This window comes from Spermophilus citellus, assembly GCF_964194105.1.
Source record: "Spermophilus citellus genome assembly, chromosome: 1".
Taxonomy (NCBI): domain Eukaryota; kingdom Metazoa; phylum Chordata; class Mammalia; order Rodentia; family Sciuridae; genus Spermophilus; species Spermophilus citellus.
The window spans coordinates 231,360,649-231,381,236 of NC_138182.1; the positions used below are offsets into that span (position 1 = coordinate 231,360,649).

The 20,588-nt window shown below is 39.2% G+C and overlaps 1 protein-coding gene across 3 annotated transcripts in view; it reads right to left on the reverse strand.

The window, feature by feature from the left end:
- The window catches only part of OCLN (occludin), a 53,673-nt gene that overhangs the window by 17,309 nt on the left and 15,776 nt on the right, over nt 1-20,588 (reverse strand). For all 3 annotated transcript variants that reach the window (XM_081298990.1, XM_081298989.1, XM_081298991.1), the window contains exons 3-4: nt 19,689-20,370; nt 15,386-15,547 (exon numbers count right to left, since the gene is read on the reverse strand). In XM_081298990.1, coding sequence (XP_081155116.1) covers nt 15,386-15,547; nt 19,689-20,370 — 844 coding nt within the window. The remainder of the gene's footprint in view (nt 1-15,385; nt 15,548-19,688; nt 20,371-20,588) is intronic.

Here is a 20,588-nt window from a genome sequence, read left to right on the forward strand (position 1 = left end):
TAACAAGTTCTCTGGGTAATCCTGTTGCTGCAGTCTGAACACTGCACTTGGAAAATCATTGATCTAGGACAAAGGACACCAGCTCTTAATCCATTCATCCCTAAACATGGAATGTTAAAACACAGAAGAAATTAAGCAACTCAAAATTATTTCCGAGACAGTTCTTTGAAGAAGAGATTTGTGTGGGCATGGTGGCACACGACTGTAATGCCAGTGATTCTGGAGGAAGTTGATGATTAAATGACATGACAGGGTGCCTCAGGGGTATCTCATTTACCACAATGCCTTCTGAACACAGCTCAGACTCCTAATGCTAGATTCTAGAATTAAGGCCATTGAGCCCAATCAAAGAATTTGCTTAACAACTTTCAGGAAACAGCAGATGTATAAATGAATTATTTTGCTATTATAAACCTTTGCAATTAGGTTCAGCTTCAATGCAGTGTATTTCTCTGCAACACACACACACACACACACACACACTCTCTCTCTCTCTCTCTCTCTCTCTCTCTCTCTCACACACACACACACTTCTTGGGCTTTCCACTCTTCAAAGCATTAAAAGAAGGGTAAGTACCTCTCATATCATTGAAACATCACACACCCAAAGATGTTATCCACTCCTCAAAGTACACAGAGGTTTTCTAGACTATTTAATACTCAGAGTCAGAAAGGAATGGGATCATTTCCCTCTGAAAGTGGAATTTGGCAGTAACTGCCAAACCAGTGGGTGGGTTTCCAAGGCGTGTACTCAGATCCCACCACAGGGGGGACCAGATGGGAACCATTCCTGGCTCCCACTGAATTCCTTTTAACAGAACACAACACCAAGCTCCACAGGCAAATGTTCCAAGCCAAAGGCCCATTCTTAATCCAAGTCTTCACAATTTAAAGAGACTTCCTTTTCTTAAAAATCCATTTTCCACTTCAGGTCCTGGCTTCCCCTCTAGAGGCAACTTTTAAGTGAATGGGCAGGCAGGGGTCCTTTTAGAGATTTCTTAGCACCTGGGCTGCCCTTCCCCCTTTCTTTGCCAGCTCTGCATTCACTGGGCTTTAAGACTTGGCTCAAGTGCCAGCACCTCCTATAAGCCTTCAAATCAAGTTCCTGCTGGGTGAGGCACTAACCTGTCCAATCTCCCCACACCTGTGCCTACAAACCTCCCACCAGAGCAAGTGCCAAACAATCGCTTGCTCACAGCCATGGCTTGTTCACTTATCTCTAACTTTAGTAGACAACCGAGTGTTCTTAGCCACCACTGTGACTGCTTACAATACTAAACTGACAGGTCATTTACTAGGCACAACTTTACAGGTATTACTCCTTTTTCAGAAGTTCTGGCTCAGGGAGATGGACAACTTTCCCAAGGACCTAGACCTAGTAAAATTGGTCATATGGCCAGTCTCCTACTTCCCTCTTCGAGTCTCCAAAGCTCTGCACAATGCCTGGGCTGATCACTGATCTGTGTCTACCTGGTGTATACCTAAGCATCTTATCTACAGCCACTCTGAACTGACCTTTATTTATGCCACTGTCAGCAGAACTAGACTAACGTGACCACCAGCTCCACCCTCCAACATAGATCTCTTAGTCACACCTTTTTAATACATGTGCATAAAGTTTAAAGGCAGTGCTTGCTTCAGTAGCACATATACTAAAATTGGAAAAATACAGAGAAGGTTATTAGCATGGCTCCTATGCAAGGATGACTCCCAAACTCATGAAGAATTCCAAACTTTAAAAAATCCCCACCCAGCTATGATCCTAGATTCAAAGAAATAATCAACAGCGTTTCTTCTCAAAAGGAGCTTAAGAATGATACAGAGGCAAAAGGTATTTATAAGAACAAAAGGAAGATAAATGTTTTTCCTTTTTAATGCTTTACTCCTCAAACTAAAATATTACTTTTCCTCTCTCCCACTTCATGGTCTGAATGCAAAGTGAATATAAACCTAATACTATTGCTTTTGGAGGACAGTAGAAGCAAATGGAGAGGCCAATGCAGAGTGATTAGGTATTAGTAATTTATGGAAGGAGTCCCAGCCTGTATTTCCTATGAAGAGATAAGGCATTCCTGAGTTTCATTGTTATTATTGACAGGATCCCCAGCTGACAAAATGGTGGTTCTTTAAAGGAAAAAAAGAAGAAGAAGAAAAAAGAATTACCATTCTAATTGTCTCAGTAACACTCCCATTCCCCATCTAGGATAGAACGCAGAATTTCGAACATGCTAGGCAAACATTACAACTGAGTCACATCTCCAGTCCTTGCAGTAAATCCTTAAAGATTTAGAACCTGAGAAAAATAACTAGGCTTCATTCTGCACAGTAAATGATGAACATTTTCCGTTAAGTAACTTGTATAGCCTTAAGAAATTAAGGCAGAAGGATGAAAATTAAATTTTAAAAGGTTGTCTTAAACCGAGTATGAAGGGTGAAGAAAAGTTTGAATCAGTTCTCCCCAAAGCCAAATGATGAACTTTCTGCTCTGAAGCAGGGGGAGCCTCAGGCTGACCTCAGCCTCCTATAGAAGAGCCTTCAAGCCTGGAAGAGACTCCAGTGCTGAAGGCTTCCGGCTTCCACAGGTAAGTGGAAATCCACTCGGCAGAACCCAGCTAGCCCCTTTGCTGGGATCTGCTTCAGGAGTTCCTGGCACCACTCTCCCCACTCAACATTTAAACTTTACAAAGGCAGCAGAAAGACAGACATGCTGGGACTGTGGGAGTGGAAGAGAGGGGGAGAATACATCAAGCCAACCAAAGAATGCCTCAGACTCACTCGAGAGTAAATTCAAAAAAGGACAAGCACTCAAGCTGGCCATGTTTGAGGAGTATTAACCACTAATTTAAGGGGAAGATTTACTAAGACTCATATTCCAACCAAAAAAGAACTAAGCGCCTCTGAAATGTCAAAATTAAACGAATATGTTTTCAGAATATCTACATATGAGGTAATTATAATAAGGGCAAATTGTCACTCAAAATTTAATCACACTTAAGAGGGTTCTGATTTTGTCATGTGTGGGGGAAAAAAATCTTTGTAACAACATCTAATACTACTCTAACCTCCTTGGAGAGTTACTGAAAACATGTAAATCCCAGTAGGCTGCCAAAGAAAAACAAAGAGGACAGCTCTGCTTTAGAGAGCTCAGTGCTCTCCAGACACCTACCAGTCTTCTGCCTTCCTCACAGGACCCAAGAGGAAGCTATAGAATCACAGGTGACTCCCTTCCCCCACCTGACTCTCTGAAATCAGAAGAGGATGTAAAAAGGTCAAGAAAGTTTTAGGTCACTTTGAAAAAAAGACTTTCTCTAGCAAAACAAAGTTTGCAAGAAACACTCACCCCTATTGAAATTAACTTCCTGTCACTTGGAATTAGTAAAAGCAAAAAGTTGCCATTAGCCCAAGCTGGTGGTGCATGCCTGTGATCCTGGTAACTTGGGAGGCTGAGACTGGAGGATCTCAAGTTCAAAGCCAGCCTCAGCAATTAAGTGAGGCCCTAAGCAACTTAGCCAGACTTTGTCTCAAAATAAAAAAAAAAAAAAAAGAGCTGGGGATTAGCTCAATGGTTAAGCACCCCTAGGTTCAATCACTACTACCATAAAGAGTCTGGCTAGAGGTACACTCAGCTGGTCTGGTAATGTGACGAACCATCCACTTCTAAGAAGTAAAGGAAAGTTTCTCTGTTGAGTATCTACCATGTGCCAGGCAAAGGCTAATTTGTTTATTCATCACAATTGCCCAGTGAGATAGGATTATCAGTATTTTCGGATGGGAAATAGAGCCACTAAGGTTAAATTAACTTGAAGGTCACAGAGAAGGTGATATGGTAGAGAGGAATTTTAACCCTGGATTATCCAACTCCAAAGCCAAGCTCTTTCTGGCAAAACGAACTTCCACTTCAGAATTAAATCATGGCATAAGGAAGCCCCTATAGCTAAGTTTTCTACTCTCTGTAACAAAGAGTATTATTATTATTATCATTTGCCTTAAATTCCTTGCTGCAACCTGAGAAACCCCTATTTATCTAATTATGTGAAAGCAGCTGTCCACACACAGTTGCTATGGATAGGGTAGATGCTTTGTCACCAGGTGCCTTTGTTGGGTTCAGGGTACAGGAAGACTACCCTCAGGAGATTAACAGAAAGGCTTTCCTGCCTGCTAAGTGGAGAAATACCTTGGGCAGAAGGAAGAAAAGGTTAATCTCAAAGTATCATCTCCAGTTTTACAACCAGCCCATCCCACTTCCATCAGCCACAGGCCCTTGTACTACGGGCTCAATGCAAGTCGTCCAACTTGTTTTTCCTGTTTTCTGGTGCTTTACACCTGCAGATGCTCACCTCCAACAAAAGCCTCAAAATTGGGGAAAATTCTCTTAGTCTCTTTTTCCACCTTTGGCCACTAGAAAGCAAATGCTCCCAAAGTGTCACAAATGAAAAGATAATGGACCATGTTTGAGCAAGTCTGATTAAGTTAGTTTGCTCAGATGACAGTGAGGACTTCGAAGCATGCTGGCCAAAGAGAAAGTAATATATGTAAAGCCACAATGAATTCTGAAGAGTTGAAAGGGTTTTAGAGCTTGAGAAATAAGTGAGGTGGAGAAACTTTATATTCACAGAACAAACCTCAATTATCTTATTTGAGGCCCCTTGCTACAGACATAGAAATCCTGGAGAAGAATGCACTCTAGTTTAATACACTTGTGCCTCATGCCACACCTCAACAGGTATGCAAAAAGCCATGAAGTCCTTAGAGCCCAAGCAGATATCACCTGCAGTTCCAAACCCTCTTTAGTTTACTCCAGTCTGGTATACAAAGTATACCATCATGTAAAAAGGCTTCCTGCATACAACAACTCATGCAATGCAAGAGCACAGCTGGACTCCAGGAACAGTGGTTTTAAACAATATGCTCCCTAGACCAGCAACAGCAACATAACCTGCTCAGTCAGACCCACCCCAGCCCAGCAAAACAAAGACTCCCCATCAAGCTCTTGGGGGGGGGGGGATTCTAATGTTGGCAAAGTTTTCAGAGCCACAGATACAGACACAATTCTTCTCTATCTGGCAAACAAGTAGTCTGTGTTTAGATCATTGTACCTATACACATAGTTAAGCTTAGAAATGCTACCTCTTGGTGCTGGAAATTCCTGCTTTCAGAAAGCTCCAGCCCAAGCTCATTCTCCTTCAGTAAACTCTAAACTGGCTCTCAGGAAACCCTGAACTGCTCTCGCATCTCTCTCCATTCACAGTGGTGCGGGAACAGTCAGGGCCTACTATAATCCACCTGGGTGGTTTTGAAAGTGAACAGGAGGCTTCCACTCTGGTCCATTTTGTTTATTGGAGGCCACAGATAACAATGTAATCTTGCCTATATATTAAAGAATGCCTGTACAAGTTGAAAAACATTTATTGGTGAAATGTGATGGACATTATTATCCAAAGTACATGTATGAAGACACAAATTGGTGTGAATATACTTTGTATGCAACCAGATATGAAAAATTGTGCTCTATATGTGTAATAAGAATTGTAATGCATTTCATTGTCATATATAAATAAAAAAATTAAATTTTTAAAAAAAGAAAAACATCTATACAAGTTTCATTAGAAGTCTGATGCTAATTACCCAAACCACCCTGTAGCTGGACCATTAATATCTCTCTCCCTGTGTGCATCTATATGCAGGGGGAGATAACATGCACAACCTGCCTATATCTTTGAGGAAAACACTTATTCTTAATGTAAGCTTGTAGCTAAATGGGTAAGAGTAAGTTAAACTCCAACCAATGTTATATGTATAGTTACATTTTGGATACTTTTACCCAAGCTCACTTATTTAAGTTCATCACTGCAAATACCAACAATTACTACTGTAGCTAAAATTTATTGACCGTGAATATATTACGTGCTGGCCCTGTTCTTTACTTGCATATTCATGGATGGAACATTTATTTTTCCCATTTTCAGGAAAGTAATCTATTAAATGAACAGCCAAAACTGCCCTGGAGTAAAGTAAAACCTTCATCAGAAGTCAAGGAAACCAAAAGCTATCCTATGTAGGCTGACCAAAATGACGAGATCCAAGTTGCTTAGCAGAGATCCTGTCCCATCTGTACACTTGTGATTTTCGTTTTATTTTTAGCTTTTCTGCCAAAAATATTAAGTTGTGAAGCTCAAACCCAAGTCAACCTGATGTCCTACACTGGAAAAGGCAGTGAGTAAACAGAGTCTAAACTCATCTGTCACCACTGGCTAACTGTTATCTTACTACTGTAGTGAGTCTACTCAGATCTCCAGCTTCCTTTGTGTGAGTTCAGAGAGGCAAAGCAGATGACCTCACCCCAATATCACTCTTAGATCCTCTTTGTGTGTGTGTGTGTGTGTGTGTGTGTGTGTGTGTGTGTGTGTTGCTGAGGATGGAAACCAGTGCCTCACACATGCTAGGCAAGTGCTGCACCACTGAGCTACAGCCCCAGCCCTCAGATCCTTTCTTTTACTTTACTGCAACTTAATTAGGCACACCTAAAACTGAAGCTCTTAACTTTCAATTATGACTTCACCCGAATACTGTAGATATCAATAAAAACTAATCTCAAGCACATAAGTTTTATAATCAGTCCTTAATATTGACTGTAGAGATTATATGTTTTTCCAAAGCCAGGCGCCAGTTTCTGTATATTTAAGCTCTAAAAATGCAGATGTGGTAAAGGAATTTGAACAGAAAGATTAATATGAATTATAGGGCTGAGGTTGTGGTCAGTGGTAGAATGCTGCCTAGCACATGTGAGGCACTGGATTTGATCCTCAATACCACATAAAAATAAATAAAATAAAGGTATACATACATGGAATATGATATATATATACACACATATATACATATACACATATATACATACACACACACACACACACACACATATATATATATATGTATGAATTACTCATCTCCATGGACTCAGAGGTGTTAGTCCCTCCCAACTCAGTTCTGGCACCCACAGCTGAACAGTCCCACATCTGGTATTCTCAACTGCTTAGACCATAGTCCCTTGACCTTATAAGAAACCCAGCTCAAGCAGACAGAAGGAGATTTTTTTTTTCCCCCTGAGATAGGGCCTCACCAAGTTGCTTAGGGTCTCACTACATTATTGATTGTGGCTTTGAACTTGTGATCCTCCTGCCTTAGCCTCCAGAGACACTGGATTACAGGCGTGTGCCACTGTGCCTGGCTCAGAAACTCATTTTATTATTTTTTTATACCTCTATTTGTTTATTTTTATGTGGTAGCAGGGATTGAACCCAGTGCCTCACACATGCTAGGCAAGTGCTCTACCACTGAGCCACAACCCCTGCCCCTCAGAAACTCATTTTTAACTGTTCAATTTGCACTTTGAATGTAAACTTGGTCAGATGACCAGATTATCAAAAAACAAGGGACAACTACAGTTAATTCATGCAACATATTTATAGTACATGAGGTTTACACAGCACCTTTTTCTCGAAGTCATTTCCTCATTCCATACAGTTAACTTTGGGAAGACCATATGCCAAGCTATGTGAGAGGAACCCTGGCCACAGTGGATCAGTGTAAGGATGGTCACCAGATCCACATGACTCTGACCCACATGATTCAAGGTCCCTTCCCAGGCCAGTGTCAGATGAAGCACCAATATGAAAATTCTAGAGTGCTAATTGGCTGCTTCCTGCTTGTGTTCCCTGAGAGAAAATAAAGACTACCCAGGCAGAAAGAAAGTCAAGGTGAGAAAGCAAATCCCAAGGTCCTTTAAGTCCTTGATTCTAGTTATTCCTGAAACAGTCACCATCCCTGTCTTCTAAGGCTAAGTTGTTTCAACTCTTTCTAGGATTTCAAAATCTTGCACATAAATTCCTCTTTTTCACCTATTTCTGCCAACTGTAACTAGAAGAATGTCTATTTATTTATTTATGGTACCAGGGATTGAACCCATAGGTGCTTAACCACAGAACCACATCCCCAGTCCTTTTTAATATTTTATTTAGAGATGGGGTCTCACTGAGTTGCTTAGGGCCTGGATAAGTTGCTAAGGCTGGCTGTGAACTCACAATCCTCCTGCCTCAGCCTCCTTAGCCACTGAATTACAGGCATGTGCCACTGTGCCTGGCAAGAATGTCCATTAAATTCTTTTTGTAAGGTCAGCTATTTTCCTTTCAATATCCCCGTCAGACAGACAGGATAATTTCACTGTTTGTATCCATTTTCTCAGATGCAGCTCACATTAGTCTTGAGAGGCAGACAGAATAACACTGGCTAATATAATGGATAAGGAAACTGAGATCCATAGAGTTTAATCAGCTTGCAACAAGTATCGGCATCAGTGCTATTGCCCCTATATTAGGCACTCTCTCCAAACAAACTTCCTTGACATATTTTTTGGTTAAAAATATCACAAATGGGGCTGGGATGTGGCTCAAGCGGTAGCGCGCTTGCCTGGCATGCGTGCGGCCCAGGTTCGATCCTCAGCACCACATACCAACAAAGATGTTGTGTCCGCCGAGAACTAAAAAATAAATATTAAAAATTCTCTCTCTCTCTCTCTCTCTCTCCTCTCTCACTCTCTCTTTAAAAAAAAAAAAAAATATCACAAATGAGCTGGTAGTGAGGGAGGCCCTAAATTTAATCCCCAACACTACAAAAAAAAAAAAAAAAAGTACATCCATTAGAGGTAAAAAAGACAGCGTTATCCACCAAGAATGGAAAAAAAGGGGGAGTATTAACAATCCCATTAGGCTATTTAAGAACTAATAGCTACAAATGAAGGCTATTCTTTGCCTACATAATGCACAAATCAGGCAAAGCTTAGTTTTTGGCCTGGTAACAAAACAACCTAGGCAATCACTCAGTGTAAAGGGTTTGTACTTTTTTTCTTTTTTTAAAATGGGATCTTGCCCAGGCTGGCCTCTGCATCCTGCATTCAAGAGATCCTCCTACCCTAGCTTCTAGAGTAGCATGAACTACAAGGGGCACACTGTGCCTGCCCCAGGGTTCTGCTGTTATAAACACCTCCATGATACAATTAAGACAATGGTAACTCAGGAGGCTGAGGCAGGAGAATCACAAGTTCAAAGCCAGCCTCCGCATTTTAGCAACGCCCTAAGCAACTTAGCAAAACACTGTCTCAAAAAATTAAAAAAGGACTGAGGATGTGGCTCAGTAATTAAATCCCCTAGGTTCAATTCCCAGTACCAAAAAGAAAAAAATTATTTATTTACTTAGCAATGCTGGGGATTAAACAGAGAACCCCCCTCATAATAGGCAAGCAACGTGCCTGGCAATGCAGTTTTTAGTAATCCCAAAGTTCATCAACAGGAGAATGGATAAACTGTTATGGAATGTTACAAAATAGAGATCAGACAATGGTGACACCAGATAGATCCCAGGTACCTCCAACAACACATTCTAGAGATGAAGAAGCTGAGGCAGAGACATGAAAAACCTTGTCAAGTCTCCCAAAAGTAACTGGCAAGGTAGATCATAAGCCAGGCAGTTTGGTCTAGAGCCCCTCTGCTCTACTGTACTGAATTTGTATATGTGATTAGACACCTAGAGTTAGAGGTAGGGGGAAGCAACCACCTAACATCAATTAGAACCTTCTTTCAGAATGACTGAATTGGTAGAACAAGGTCTCAGAATGTATTAAGTCAATAATTTTACAAGAAAAGAAACAATCTAGAAGGATACAAATCTGTTAAGAAAGGCCCCAGCAGAAAACTGAAAAAGAGGGAGAACATTTTTCATTTTTTTCCCTCATTTTTTCTTATATTATTTGCATTATGTCACAATAAATTAGTATTGCTTTTATACTAACAACTTCTTACAAACCACCACAACAAAAGCTATTAGTCAATATAGCTGAAACTGAAAAAACCTACTAAGCAACAACATGGGTTGGCCAAATACATGTCTGTAATAGAATGCTACTAGCAAACATGCAGGAACATAAATTTCACATCCCCAGGCCAAGTATACAGAATTTTGATCATATAATGGAGTATAAGAAAAATTCTATTCCCTCTAATTACCATTCTGGTATATTTTGTTTCTCTTTTCTTTTGGGGGGGAGACGGGGCGGGGAGGGTGCGGGGGGGGGGGGGTGCAGTTGGAGGCCATCCTGGGGATTGAATCACACATGCTGGGCAAGCACTTTACCAATGAGTTACATCCCCAGCCCCTTATTTTTAATTTTATTCTGTGATTTTAGGGGCTGGGATGTGGCTTAGTGGTAGAGTACTTGCCTCGTATGTATGAAGCCCTGGGTTCAATCCCCAGCACCAAAAACAAACAAAAACAAAAACAAAACAAAAAAACCCTCCATACTTACAATCATATTTATCGGAATTGGGGATCGAACCCAGGTCTTCACACATGCTTGGCCAGAGCTCTACAACTGAACTACACCTCCAGCCCCTAAAGCACATTTTTTTTTTTAAATCTGGGGAAAATAAATAGATCTGGGGTTTAAGGGCATGACAAAAAATAAAGATTCATAATTTTAAAAGAACCTTAGAAGATTTAAAATACAACTGAATTGGTAGGCATTTATGAGAGCCTATAAAAGACCAGGTTAACAAACAGTGTGCAAACATGGCCTGTTTATACAAAAACAAAATACCCAAAAAAGGGAGTGGGGGAAAACAACTAAAAATCCCTGCAGAGAAACCATTGTGTTATGCACACTGGGGCAGGAAATAAGGAAATTGCAAGTTTTCTCAGATATTACCAAAGGGCTAAAACCTGTTTAAAACTCTGAAATCTCAGCTTTTGACATGTCTTTGCTGGGGAAGGAGATGTGATCTTAAAGCCATTAAAAGTCCAGAAGAAAGGCAATATTTAATATGGTAGTACATTTCTGGACCTATCCCAACTTGTAAGGAGAGAGTAAACACTGAGAAGCTCCTTGTTACTTTAGCTTTTCTTTTTGTTTTGGTATTGGGGACTAAACTTTACCACTGAGTTAAATTTCTGGGGGGTAGTGCTGGGGATTGAACCCAGGGCCTTGTGCATGCAAGGCTAGCACTCCACCAGCTGAGCTATATCCCCAGCCCAAGTTAAATCCTTTTTATTTTGAGAGAGGGCCTTGCTAAATTGCTAAAGCTGGCTTCAAACTTGCAATCCTCTGCCTCAGCCTCCCTAGTCACTGGGATTACAGGTGTGCACTACTGTGCCCAGCTCTCCATTAATTCTTTCTTCTCCCTCAACAATCAACCATGATTAACTATGTGAAGAGTCTCTTGCCTTAGCATTCCACAAATTTGTGTGTGTATGCATGGTGTAGGGTGGGTGGGGTATTCTGGGAACTGTACTCAGGACTTCACACATGCCTAGAACCAAAGTTTTACTCTGCACACAGCATAAGTAGTTAATTCTAGATTTTTTTGTTTTTGGTTGGGGGTGGAGGGATACCAGGGATTGAACCCAGGGGCTCTTAACCAATAAGCCACATCACCAGCCCTTTTTATTTTTTGAGACAGGATCTTGTTAAGTTCTTGGGGCCTCTCTAAATTGCTAAGGTTGGCCTTGAACTTGTGATCTTCCTGCCTCAGCTTCCTGAGTTGCTGGGATGACAGGCATGCACCATCACACCCAGAAATTCTAGATTATTTTGATGATACTAATTTCTTTTTTTTTTTTTTAATTTTCATTTCTTTTTTTTTTTTTTTTTTTTTTTTTTTTTAGTGAGAGAGAGAGAGAGAGAGAGAGAGAGAGAATTTTTAATATTTATTTTTAGTTCTCGGCGGACACAACATCTTTGTTGGTATGTGGTGCTGAGGATCGAACCCGGGCCGCACACATGCCAGGCGAGTGCGCTACCGCTTGAGCCACATCCCCAGCCCCAATACTAATTTCTAAAAAGAAGAAAATCACTGATGCACTCCACGATCACAGATTTCAGATGTAGGGTTACATTTGCAGTGGGATAGCCCATGACCACAGTGAAACCAAGTTCAGCAGAAAAGTGTAGAAAAGCAGAGAAATTAAGAATAATGGTGGTGGTGGGGGGGATGTAAAAAAAAAAAAGAAAAAATAATGGGCCTCCTGTGATGTTGAAATTAAAGAAGGAGAATTTTGATATTGAGTTCAGCAACAAGAACTCGGGCAGCCAAGGGGAGAAGAGATGGCTACAACATCTCCAAATCACTTATTTCAAATAGAGTTTCTAAAGGCAAACTGAAAGAAGAGGGAAAAAATAAAGAATCTGCCTAATATTAGGTTATTACAAAAAACATAAATTTGGGAAGTCACATATCTGTTCTTCAACAGGTTATTAAGTTTTAAGAAATGAAAAACATGTTACAGGACTGGGGTTGTAGCTCAGCAGTAGAGCACTCACCTAGCATGTGTGAGGCCCTAGGTTTGATCCTTAGCTCCACATAAAAATAAATAAGTAAAATAAAGAAATTATGTCCAACTACAACTAAAAAATAAATGTTTAAAAAAAATGTTACAGACAGAACAATGAAGCTTTGAAGAAACAACTCATAAACTATCAAATTTCCAGGAATTCAGAGGAAGTCGTATAAAAATGATGCCTTAGCCAGGCATGGTGGTGCACACCTGTAATCCCAGCAACTAGGGAGGCTGAAGCAGGAGGACTACAAGTTCAAGGCCAGTCTCAGCAACGTAGCAAAGCCCTAAGCAACTCAGTGAGAGATCCTGTCTAAAAATAAAAAAAATCTTAAAAGGGCTAAGGATGTTACTTAGTGGTTCAGTGCCTTGATTTCAATCCCTGGTACCAAAAAAGGAAAAAAAAAATGATGCTGTAATTTTAAGTAATACATAAAAAAATTTTAAGTAATACATAAAAAAATCATTCATATTTATTGGGTACTATATGTGATATTTCACTACAAGGACACTGTTTAAATCAAGGTCAACATTATCTCAGGCTAGGGTTATGGATCAGTGGTAGAACACTTGCCTAGCATGTGTGAAGTAGGTTCCATCCTCAGTGCCACACACACACAAAAAATAACTAGATTAAATTAAAAATAAAAACACTATCTCCTCAAAAATAATTTCCTTCCTTCTTTCTTCCCTTCCTTCCTACCTCCCTCCCTCCTGCCACCTCTCTCTTGCTATCTTTCTTTCTTTCTTGTGTGGCACCAGGAATTAACCCAGAGATGCTCTACCACTGAGCTACATACCTGAGTCCTTCCACACCCCCTACTCCCAAGACCAGGTCTCTCTAAAATGCTGCATGCTCGCCTCAAACTGCAATCCTCCTGTCTCAGCCTCCAGAGTCATGGGATTACAGGTATGTTAACCATTCCCAGCTTGAAAATAATGCCTTTTTAAAAAAAATTTTTTTAGTTGTAGTTGGACACACTACCTTTTATTTATTTATTTATTTACTTACTTACTTACTTATTTATTTTTTTGTGGTACTGAGGATTGAACCCAGTTTCTCACACATGCTAGCTCACATACTGCTGAGCCACAACCCCAGTCTTTTTAAGAGCCATTTTCTTCAGTTTGTCATCATCATCGCCATGAGTTACTATAGCTATCTTTTGCCACATTATCAAAAGCAGATAGAACTAATTAAAGTTTCATGACAGTAAGCTCAGGTGAGAGGACAAAGTTCACTGGGACTTTAATATTACTGGCACTGGTCTCCCTTGAGTTGGGATTTTTTTTTTTTTTGTCTCTCTCGAAACCTTAAGTAAACAAATACAACAGCCAGTGAAAATAGACACACCCAGAAACTCTGAGTGAAACACTTACTTCATAGTTCACATCAGACTGTCCTATTCCATCTATAGATGGCCTTGTCTGAAACAAAAGATGGCAAGAAAACTCAACCTCACACTTCACCCTTAAAAGGGGAATGAAGGAGGGCTTTCCTGGACACAGTGACCTTCATCCAGGTGGCAAACACATGCCACACTCATCTGGCTTTCCTGTTTTTTGCTTTATTTTTTGTTTTGTTTGCTTTTTGTTTTATTTTGTTTAGGCACCTTCATTAAATAGTTCAGTTACTCATTTGGCAGATATTTTTGGACCAAGGGACTTTCTGGGCTTTCAGTAAAGCTGGTAGGATTACTAGTATATACTAAAACTAGAACACCAGTAGGACATGCCTGAAATACCACCTACACCGGAGAACGTCAAGTTCCAGGTCAGACTGGACAACTTAGCAAGCCACTGTCTGAAAATAAAACTTTAAAATAGGGCTGGCAGCATGTTATATAAACCCTTTCTAATTTGCAAAGATTTTGTCAGGAATGTTTGCATCTGTATCTATTAGGACTGAACTGGTATGTAATTTCTTGTACTGCCTTAATATGGCTATGGGTAACAGTGACTTCATAGAATGAAGTGTAAAGTGTTACCTTCTTTCCATTTTGGAAGAGTTTACGAATAACTGTTAATTTTTAATTAAATAAATGGTAGAATTCACCAGTAAAACTAAAAGAAAGAAAAAAAAAAACAGTGCCAGCAGTACAGCTCAGTGGTAGTTCACTTGTCTAGCATGTTCAAGGCCCTGGGTTCAATCTCCAAACAAAATAAAACAAAAAACAAGTCTTTAATCTCTCTTTGTGGAACAGAAGTATTTCATAGATAACTATCAGTATAGAATTAGTCACTGTGGTTTGTCATGCTTCTATTCATGTAGAAAGTTTAAAATCCTCCCAACTGGACTGGAGATGCAGCTCAGTAGTGGGGCACTTGCCTAGCATGTTCGAGGCCCTGGGGTTCCACCCCAGGTGTGGTAGTAGCCAACTGCTACTATTCCAAAACACCCTTGCCAATCTTGACTCAAGGCAGCACCCAGGGTGATATTATTTCCTTCAAAGTGATAAGCAGAGAAACAAAAAGGGGGTAGGAGGAAGACATTGTTTTTCTTTTGCAAAGATCAAGCTCTTTCTACATGATTTCTTTAGAAGTCACTTCTTTTCAGATACTAGACCTGTTCCTTGAAAATGAAAACCTTTTTGGGGGGAGAGGGGGGAAGTAGGGTACCAGGGATTGAACTCAGGGGTACTCAACCACTGAGCCCATTCCCAGCCCAATTTTGTATTTTATTAAAGACAAGGTCTCACTGAGTTGCTTAGTGTCTCAATGTTGCTGAGGCTGGCTTTGAGAGATCCTATCTTAGCCTGCAGAGCTGCTGGGATTACAAACATGGGCCACTGCACCCAGCTGATTTTTACCTTCTAGTAAAACAGTTGCCATTTAACCCATCCTTTCACAGTTCCGAGTAAAATGAAAAGCAACAACTTTTGCAATATACACAGACAACAATTCTGAGCACACAGTTTAACCAAATACCCAAAATTTAGAGTCAGAAACCTGGAGGTTAATAAAAGATTCAAAGTTTTGTTTTGTTTTTTTCCTTTACACTTACCCATTCTTCCACATTGGGTGGCTGCTCCTCATAAATGTGTTCTTTGTCCCACAAAATATTGGACTTGTCATATCGGTCCATCTTTCTTCGAGTTTTCACAGCAAAGAAAATTATTAAAGCAAAAGCCACAATAATCATGAATCCTAGCACAATGGCAATAGCCTAAAAAGGGATTTGAAGACATTGCAAATTAATTTTTATTGCTTAATTAATTACAATCTGCCCTCTACAAGTTAAAATCCTTATCTACCCTAGGACCTACTAAATATTTATCGCTTAATGGATACAATGCTGAAGCAAAACTAACCCACACCCACTAGGCTAAGGCTGGTAAAGCATGCGCATGCACTACTTGACAAAATCCTCAGAATGTACTTAACCCATTCAGTCCCAAACTTTCAATTCAGTGACAGTTTTAACAAAATTGACACAGGTGCACTGAAATAAGTTGGAAATCATAATCTAAAGCTGATACATTACATTAATTAATCAGATTAAAATTAATTACAATTTATATATTAACATTATTCTATTATAGTTCTTATGCTTAATATTAATTAATATGATTAATTATATTTATATTTAAATTTTTGTAGGTGTTTAACATCTGGGACAATGGACAAAATTGGCTTAAAGCTAGGTATTCTCATCACCCTAGTTTAGAGCTGTAGAAAACTAGTTCTAAAGATTGCCCATGTAGGAAATGTTTTTTGTTGTTGTTGTTGTTGTTTTTAAATTTCTTTTTAGTTGTAGTCAGACACAATACCTTTATTTATTTATTTTTATGTGGTGCTGAGGATCGAACCCAGCACCTCGCACATGCTAGGCAAGCGCTCTACCGCTGAGCCCCAGCCCCAGCCCCAGCCCCGGGAATGTGTTTTTATAGACAGTTTTGAGGATGGCCAGTAAAAGGAATTACAAATATACTTCTAAAAGGCTGGAAAATGCTAATCTCAAAAGTAGCTTTAAGTACCCAATTGTGCTTACAATCCTGTTCATAACACATGTTTGGCAAATATTTTTACATAGAATGTAAATTTTAGTGCATAGAGGATCTGTATAACCATAAATGATCAAGACATGGATCCTGCCAAATGCAGTGGCACACACCTGTAATCCCAGCTACTCAAGAAGTTGAGGCAGGAAGATTGAGAGTTCAAAGCCAGCCTCAGCAATTTAGGAAGGCCCTAAGCAACTCAACGAGACCCTGTCTCAAAATAAAAAAATATAAAGGGCTGGGGATGTGGTTCAGTATTTAAACACCCCTGGGTTCAATTCCCAGTACCAAAAAGACATGAATCTAATCAAACCATAAATTTGAGCCTTGAATTAAAGGTTCCTTACGTCTGACAGATTCCTGTTTTCAGAGTCTCATATACGTACTAGAAAGGGCCTTGTGACAAAAAACTTCCTATTCTGGATGGTTCTTTCTGTATCTGATAACTATATTAAGTGGTGTGCTGGACTGGGAGTCACTTGAGGTTGAGGCAGGTACCAAGTCTCTGTCCTGGATATCTACTAAAGGGTAATAGAGGCTCACCTTTCAGCTACCCATCTGACATCCTTTTTCAAAGAATATAGGTTTCAAATAGAGGGATGGGAATGTGATAAGACAGGAGTACCAATTCCAGAGCTAGGTCTGAATGGCAGCAACAAACATTTAGAAATACTATATTTGCAGAGAAAATATTCAGTCTTCAAAATAAAGATGACAGTTACTGGAGAAAGTCTAACCCTAAAAGAATGACTCATTCAGGTAAAAGAATGGGAATTCCTAAGATAGTGTAAAGAGGAAAAAAAAGAAAACAGAAACAAGAGATGAGTAACTCGGGAAACATTTCAGATGCTAATGTAATTAGGATGATTCATTGTTACTGAACAGCAGGGTTCTCAACTTCACCTATAAATTTGATCTAGAGACTCTGAAAACTACAAAACACTTAAAAAAAAAAAAACTGAAGGGAATTTATGTAAACGGAGAGACATTCTATGTTCATGGACTGGAAGACATCATTATAAAGATGACAAAATTCCCAATGATCAATCTACAAATTCAACACAACTCTTCCAAATCCTAGCAGAATTTTTTGCAGAAACTGATAGAGACTGGTCCTAAAAATTCATATGGTAAAGTGAGAGGAACCCAGAATCTAGCCAAAACAATCTTAAAAAATAAAGTCTGGTACTCCCACTTCATGATTTCAAAACTTACTATAAAATTAATGATAAAGTAATCAAAGCAGTGTGGTAGTGGCATAAGGATAGACATATAGATGAACCAAATCAACTAAGACTCCAGAAATAAATGTTCACATCTACAAGGTTTGTTTGTTTGTTTTTCAGTGCTAGGGATGAAAGTAAGGGCCTTGTGCCTTCTTGGCAAACTATACCACTGATCTATATCCCCAGATCATAGGATAAATTCTTTTTTTTTTTTTTTTGACAATTCATGAATAACATTTAATGAAGAAACAGTACTTTAAATAAATACTATGAAAACTGGATAGTTATATGCAAAGAATTTTGAATCCTTTCTTTACATCATTAACTCAAAATGGATCACAGCCCTAATTGTAAGAGTTAATTATACAACTCTGAAAACACAGAAGTTTTTGTGATCTTGAATAGGCAAATATTCTCAGATATAACATCAAAAGCATAAGCAATAGAAAAGAAAACTGAATAAATTAAACCTCATTAAAACTGAAAACTTGGGCTTGAGGATGTAGCCTTATGGCAGAACACTTGCCTAGCATGCACAAGGCCCTGGGTTTAATCCCCAGTACCACAAAACAAAAACAAAAGCTATTATGCAAAAGACACAAAAAAGAAAATGGAAAAAGAATAACAAAATGAGATAATATTTACATGTGGATATAAGAGACACATCCAAATATATAAGAATTTTTAGAAGTCCAATTTGGGCTGGGGATGTAGTTCAGTGGCAAAGTTCTTGTGTAGCATGAGTGAGGCCCAGGGTTCAACTTCAAAAAAAAGTCAAATTTAAAAATGAGTAAAGATTCTGAATAGCCATTTCTCCAAAGATCATAAAGAAATGGCCAATAAGTACATGAAAAGATACTCAACAACTTAGCTATCAATGAAATACAAATGAAAACCACAAGGACACCTATTAGTATGGGCTACAATCAGACAGACTGACAATAACAAGGGTTGGTAAGAAAATGGAGAAATCTGAACCCTTACACCTTTCTGGTGTGAATATAAAATGATGCCACCTCTTTGGAAAAATCTGGTAGTTCCTCAATAGGTTAAACAGAATCACCATGTGACTTACTAATTCTACCCTTAGATTTACATCCAACCCAAGAGATATTCAAATACAGGTCACATCAAAACTTGAACACCAACATTCAAAACATTATTTGTATCAGCCAGTGAGAAAAAAGCCTGAATGATTATCAACAAAGGATAAGCAGAATGTGACATGTACATATACTGGATTACAATAAAAGGTAATGTAAGACTCATACATGCTAAAAACAAGGCAAACTTTTAAGACATCATGCTAAATGAAAGAAGGCAATCACAAAAGACCACAAATTGTGAGACTATATTAAATACACAGAAAATAGACAAATTAGAATTAGTGATTGACCAGAAAGGTTAGAAAAATGAAAACTAACTGCTATTGGGTACTAGGGACTTTTATTTATCTATTTTTTAGTTATAAGTGGACACAATATTTTATTTTTATGTGGTGCTGAGGATCAAACCCAGTGCCTCAAGCATGCTAGGCAAGTGCTCTACAACACAACCCCAAGAACTCTTTTTGAGATAGTGAAATTATTCTAAAATTGACTGTGGCAATAGTTGCACAATCCTCTGAATAGACTACAAACCAGTGAACTGTTCTTCAAATGGATAGAGTTATACAGTATCTTAATTATATATTAATAATGACACCCAGTATTTCCACCACATTCTGATATAATTAGAAGAAGAGCCTTGGCATCAATTGTTTTGGGGGCGGGAAAGGGCAGGTACTGGGGATTGAATTCAGGGGCGCTTTACCACTGAGCTACATCCCCAATCCTTTTCGTTTTTCATTTTGAGACAAAGTCTTGCTAAGCTGCTGAGGGTCTCACTAAGTTGCTATGGCTGGCCTCCAATTTGTGATCCTCCTGCCTCAGTCTCTAAAGTTGCTGGGATTACAGGCATGCACTAACACACCTGACCAAAGTCAATATTTTTAAAACATTCCCAAAGTGACTCTATTACATATTTCAAGTTGAAGCCCTTTGACCCAAGTGGATAGGGACAAACAAAACATTATTCATACCTCCTGGGGATCCACCACACAGTAGTGATACAAATACTGATCCATATAGACTCCAGTAACTGCAGGTGTATAGAACTGGTTGCAGAGGGCATATATTTGTGAACTATATAAAGATCCAGAAGCCTGGGCAGTTGGGTTGACTCCCATTATATAGACAATTGTGGCAATAAACACCAGGATACCTAGGATAGCACTCACTATTATCACAGTCAAGTAATATCCTCTTGTTCTGGATATTTCAGATCTTATAACACTGGTAACAAATATTGCCAATGAGGCAATGAAACAAAAGGCAGCCATGGCCAACAGGAAGCCCTTGGCCGCTCTTGGATCCGTATAGCCTCCTCCATAGCCATAACCGTAGCCATAACCATAGCCATAGCTGCCTCCGTAGCCACCAAAGCTACTTCCTCCATAAGGGTAGCCAAAACCACCTCCTAATAAGCCAGTTCCATAGCCTCTGTCCCAGGCAAGTGTGGAGGCAACACAGGCAAATATAGCAATACACATCACAATAATGAGCATAGACAGAATACGAATCACTCCTGGAGGAGATGTCCATTTGTAGAAGTGAAGAATTTCATCTTCTGGGTAAAAAGAATACGCAGGCTGAGAGAGCATTGGCCGAACATGCATTTCTCCACCATATATGTCATTGCTTGGTGCATAATGATTCGGTTTACTGAAATACATATGAAAAGAACTTTATGTTAGCACTTTTTAGTGTAAGCACAAAGAATATACAAAGCACTTGGAATAATTTAAACAAACCATTGGTAAATGAAACTATTATTATGGCCCACTGAATCAGCTGAAAAGGATTGTTAAAAGATTTTTTTTCCAGTTGTAATTGAACACAATATCTTTATTTATTTATTTTGATGTGGTGCTGAGGATCGA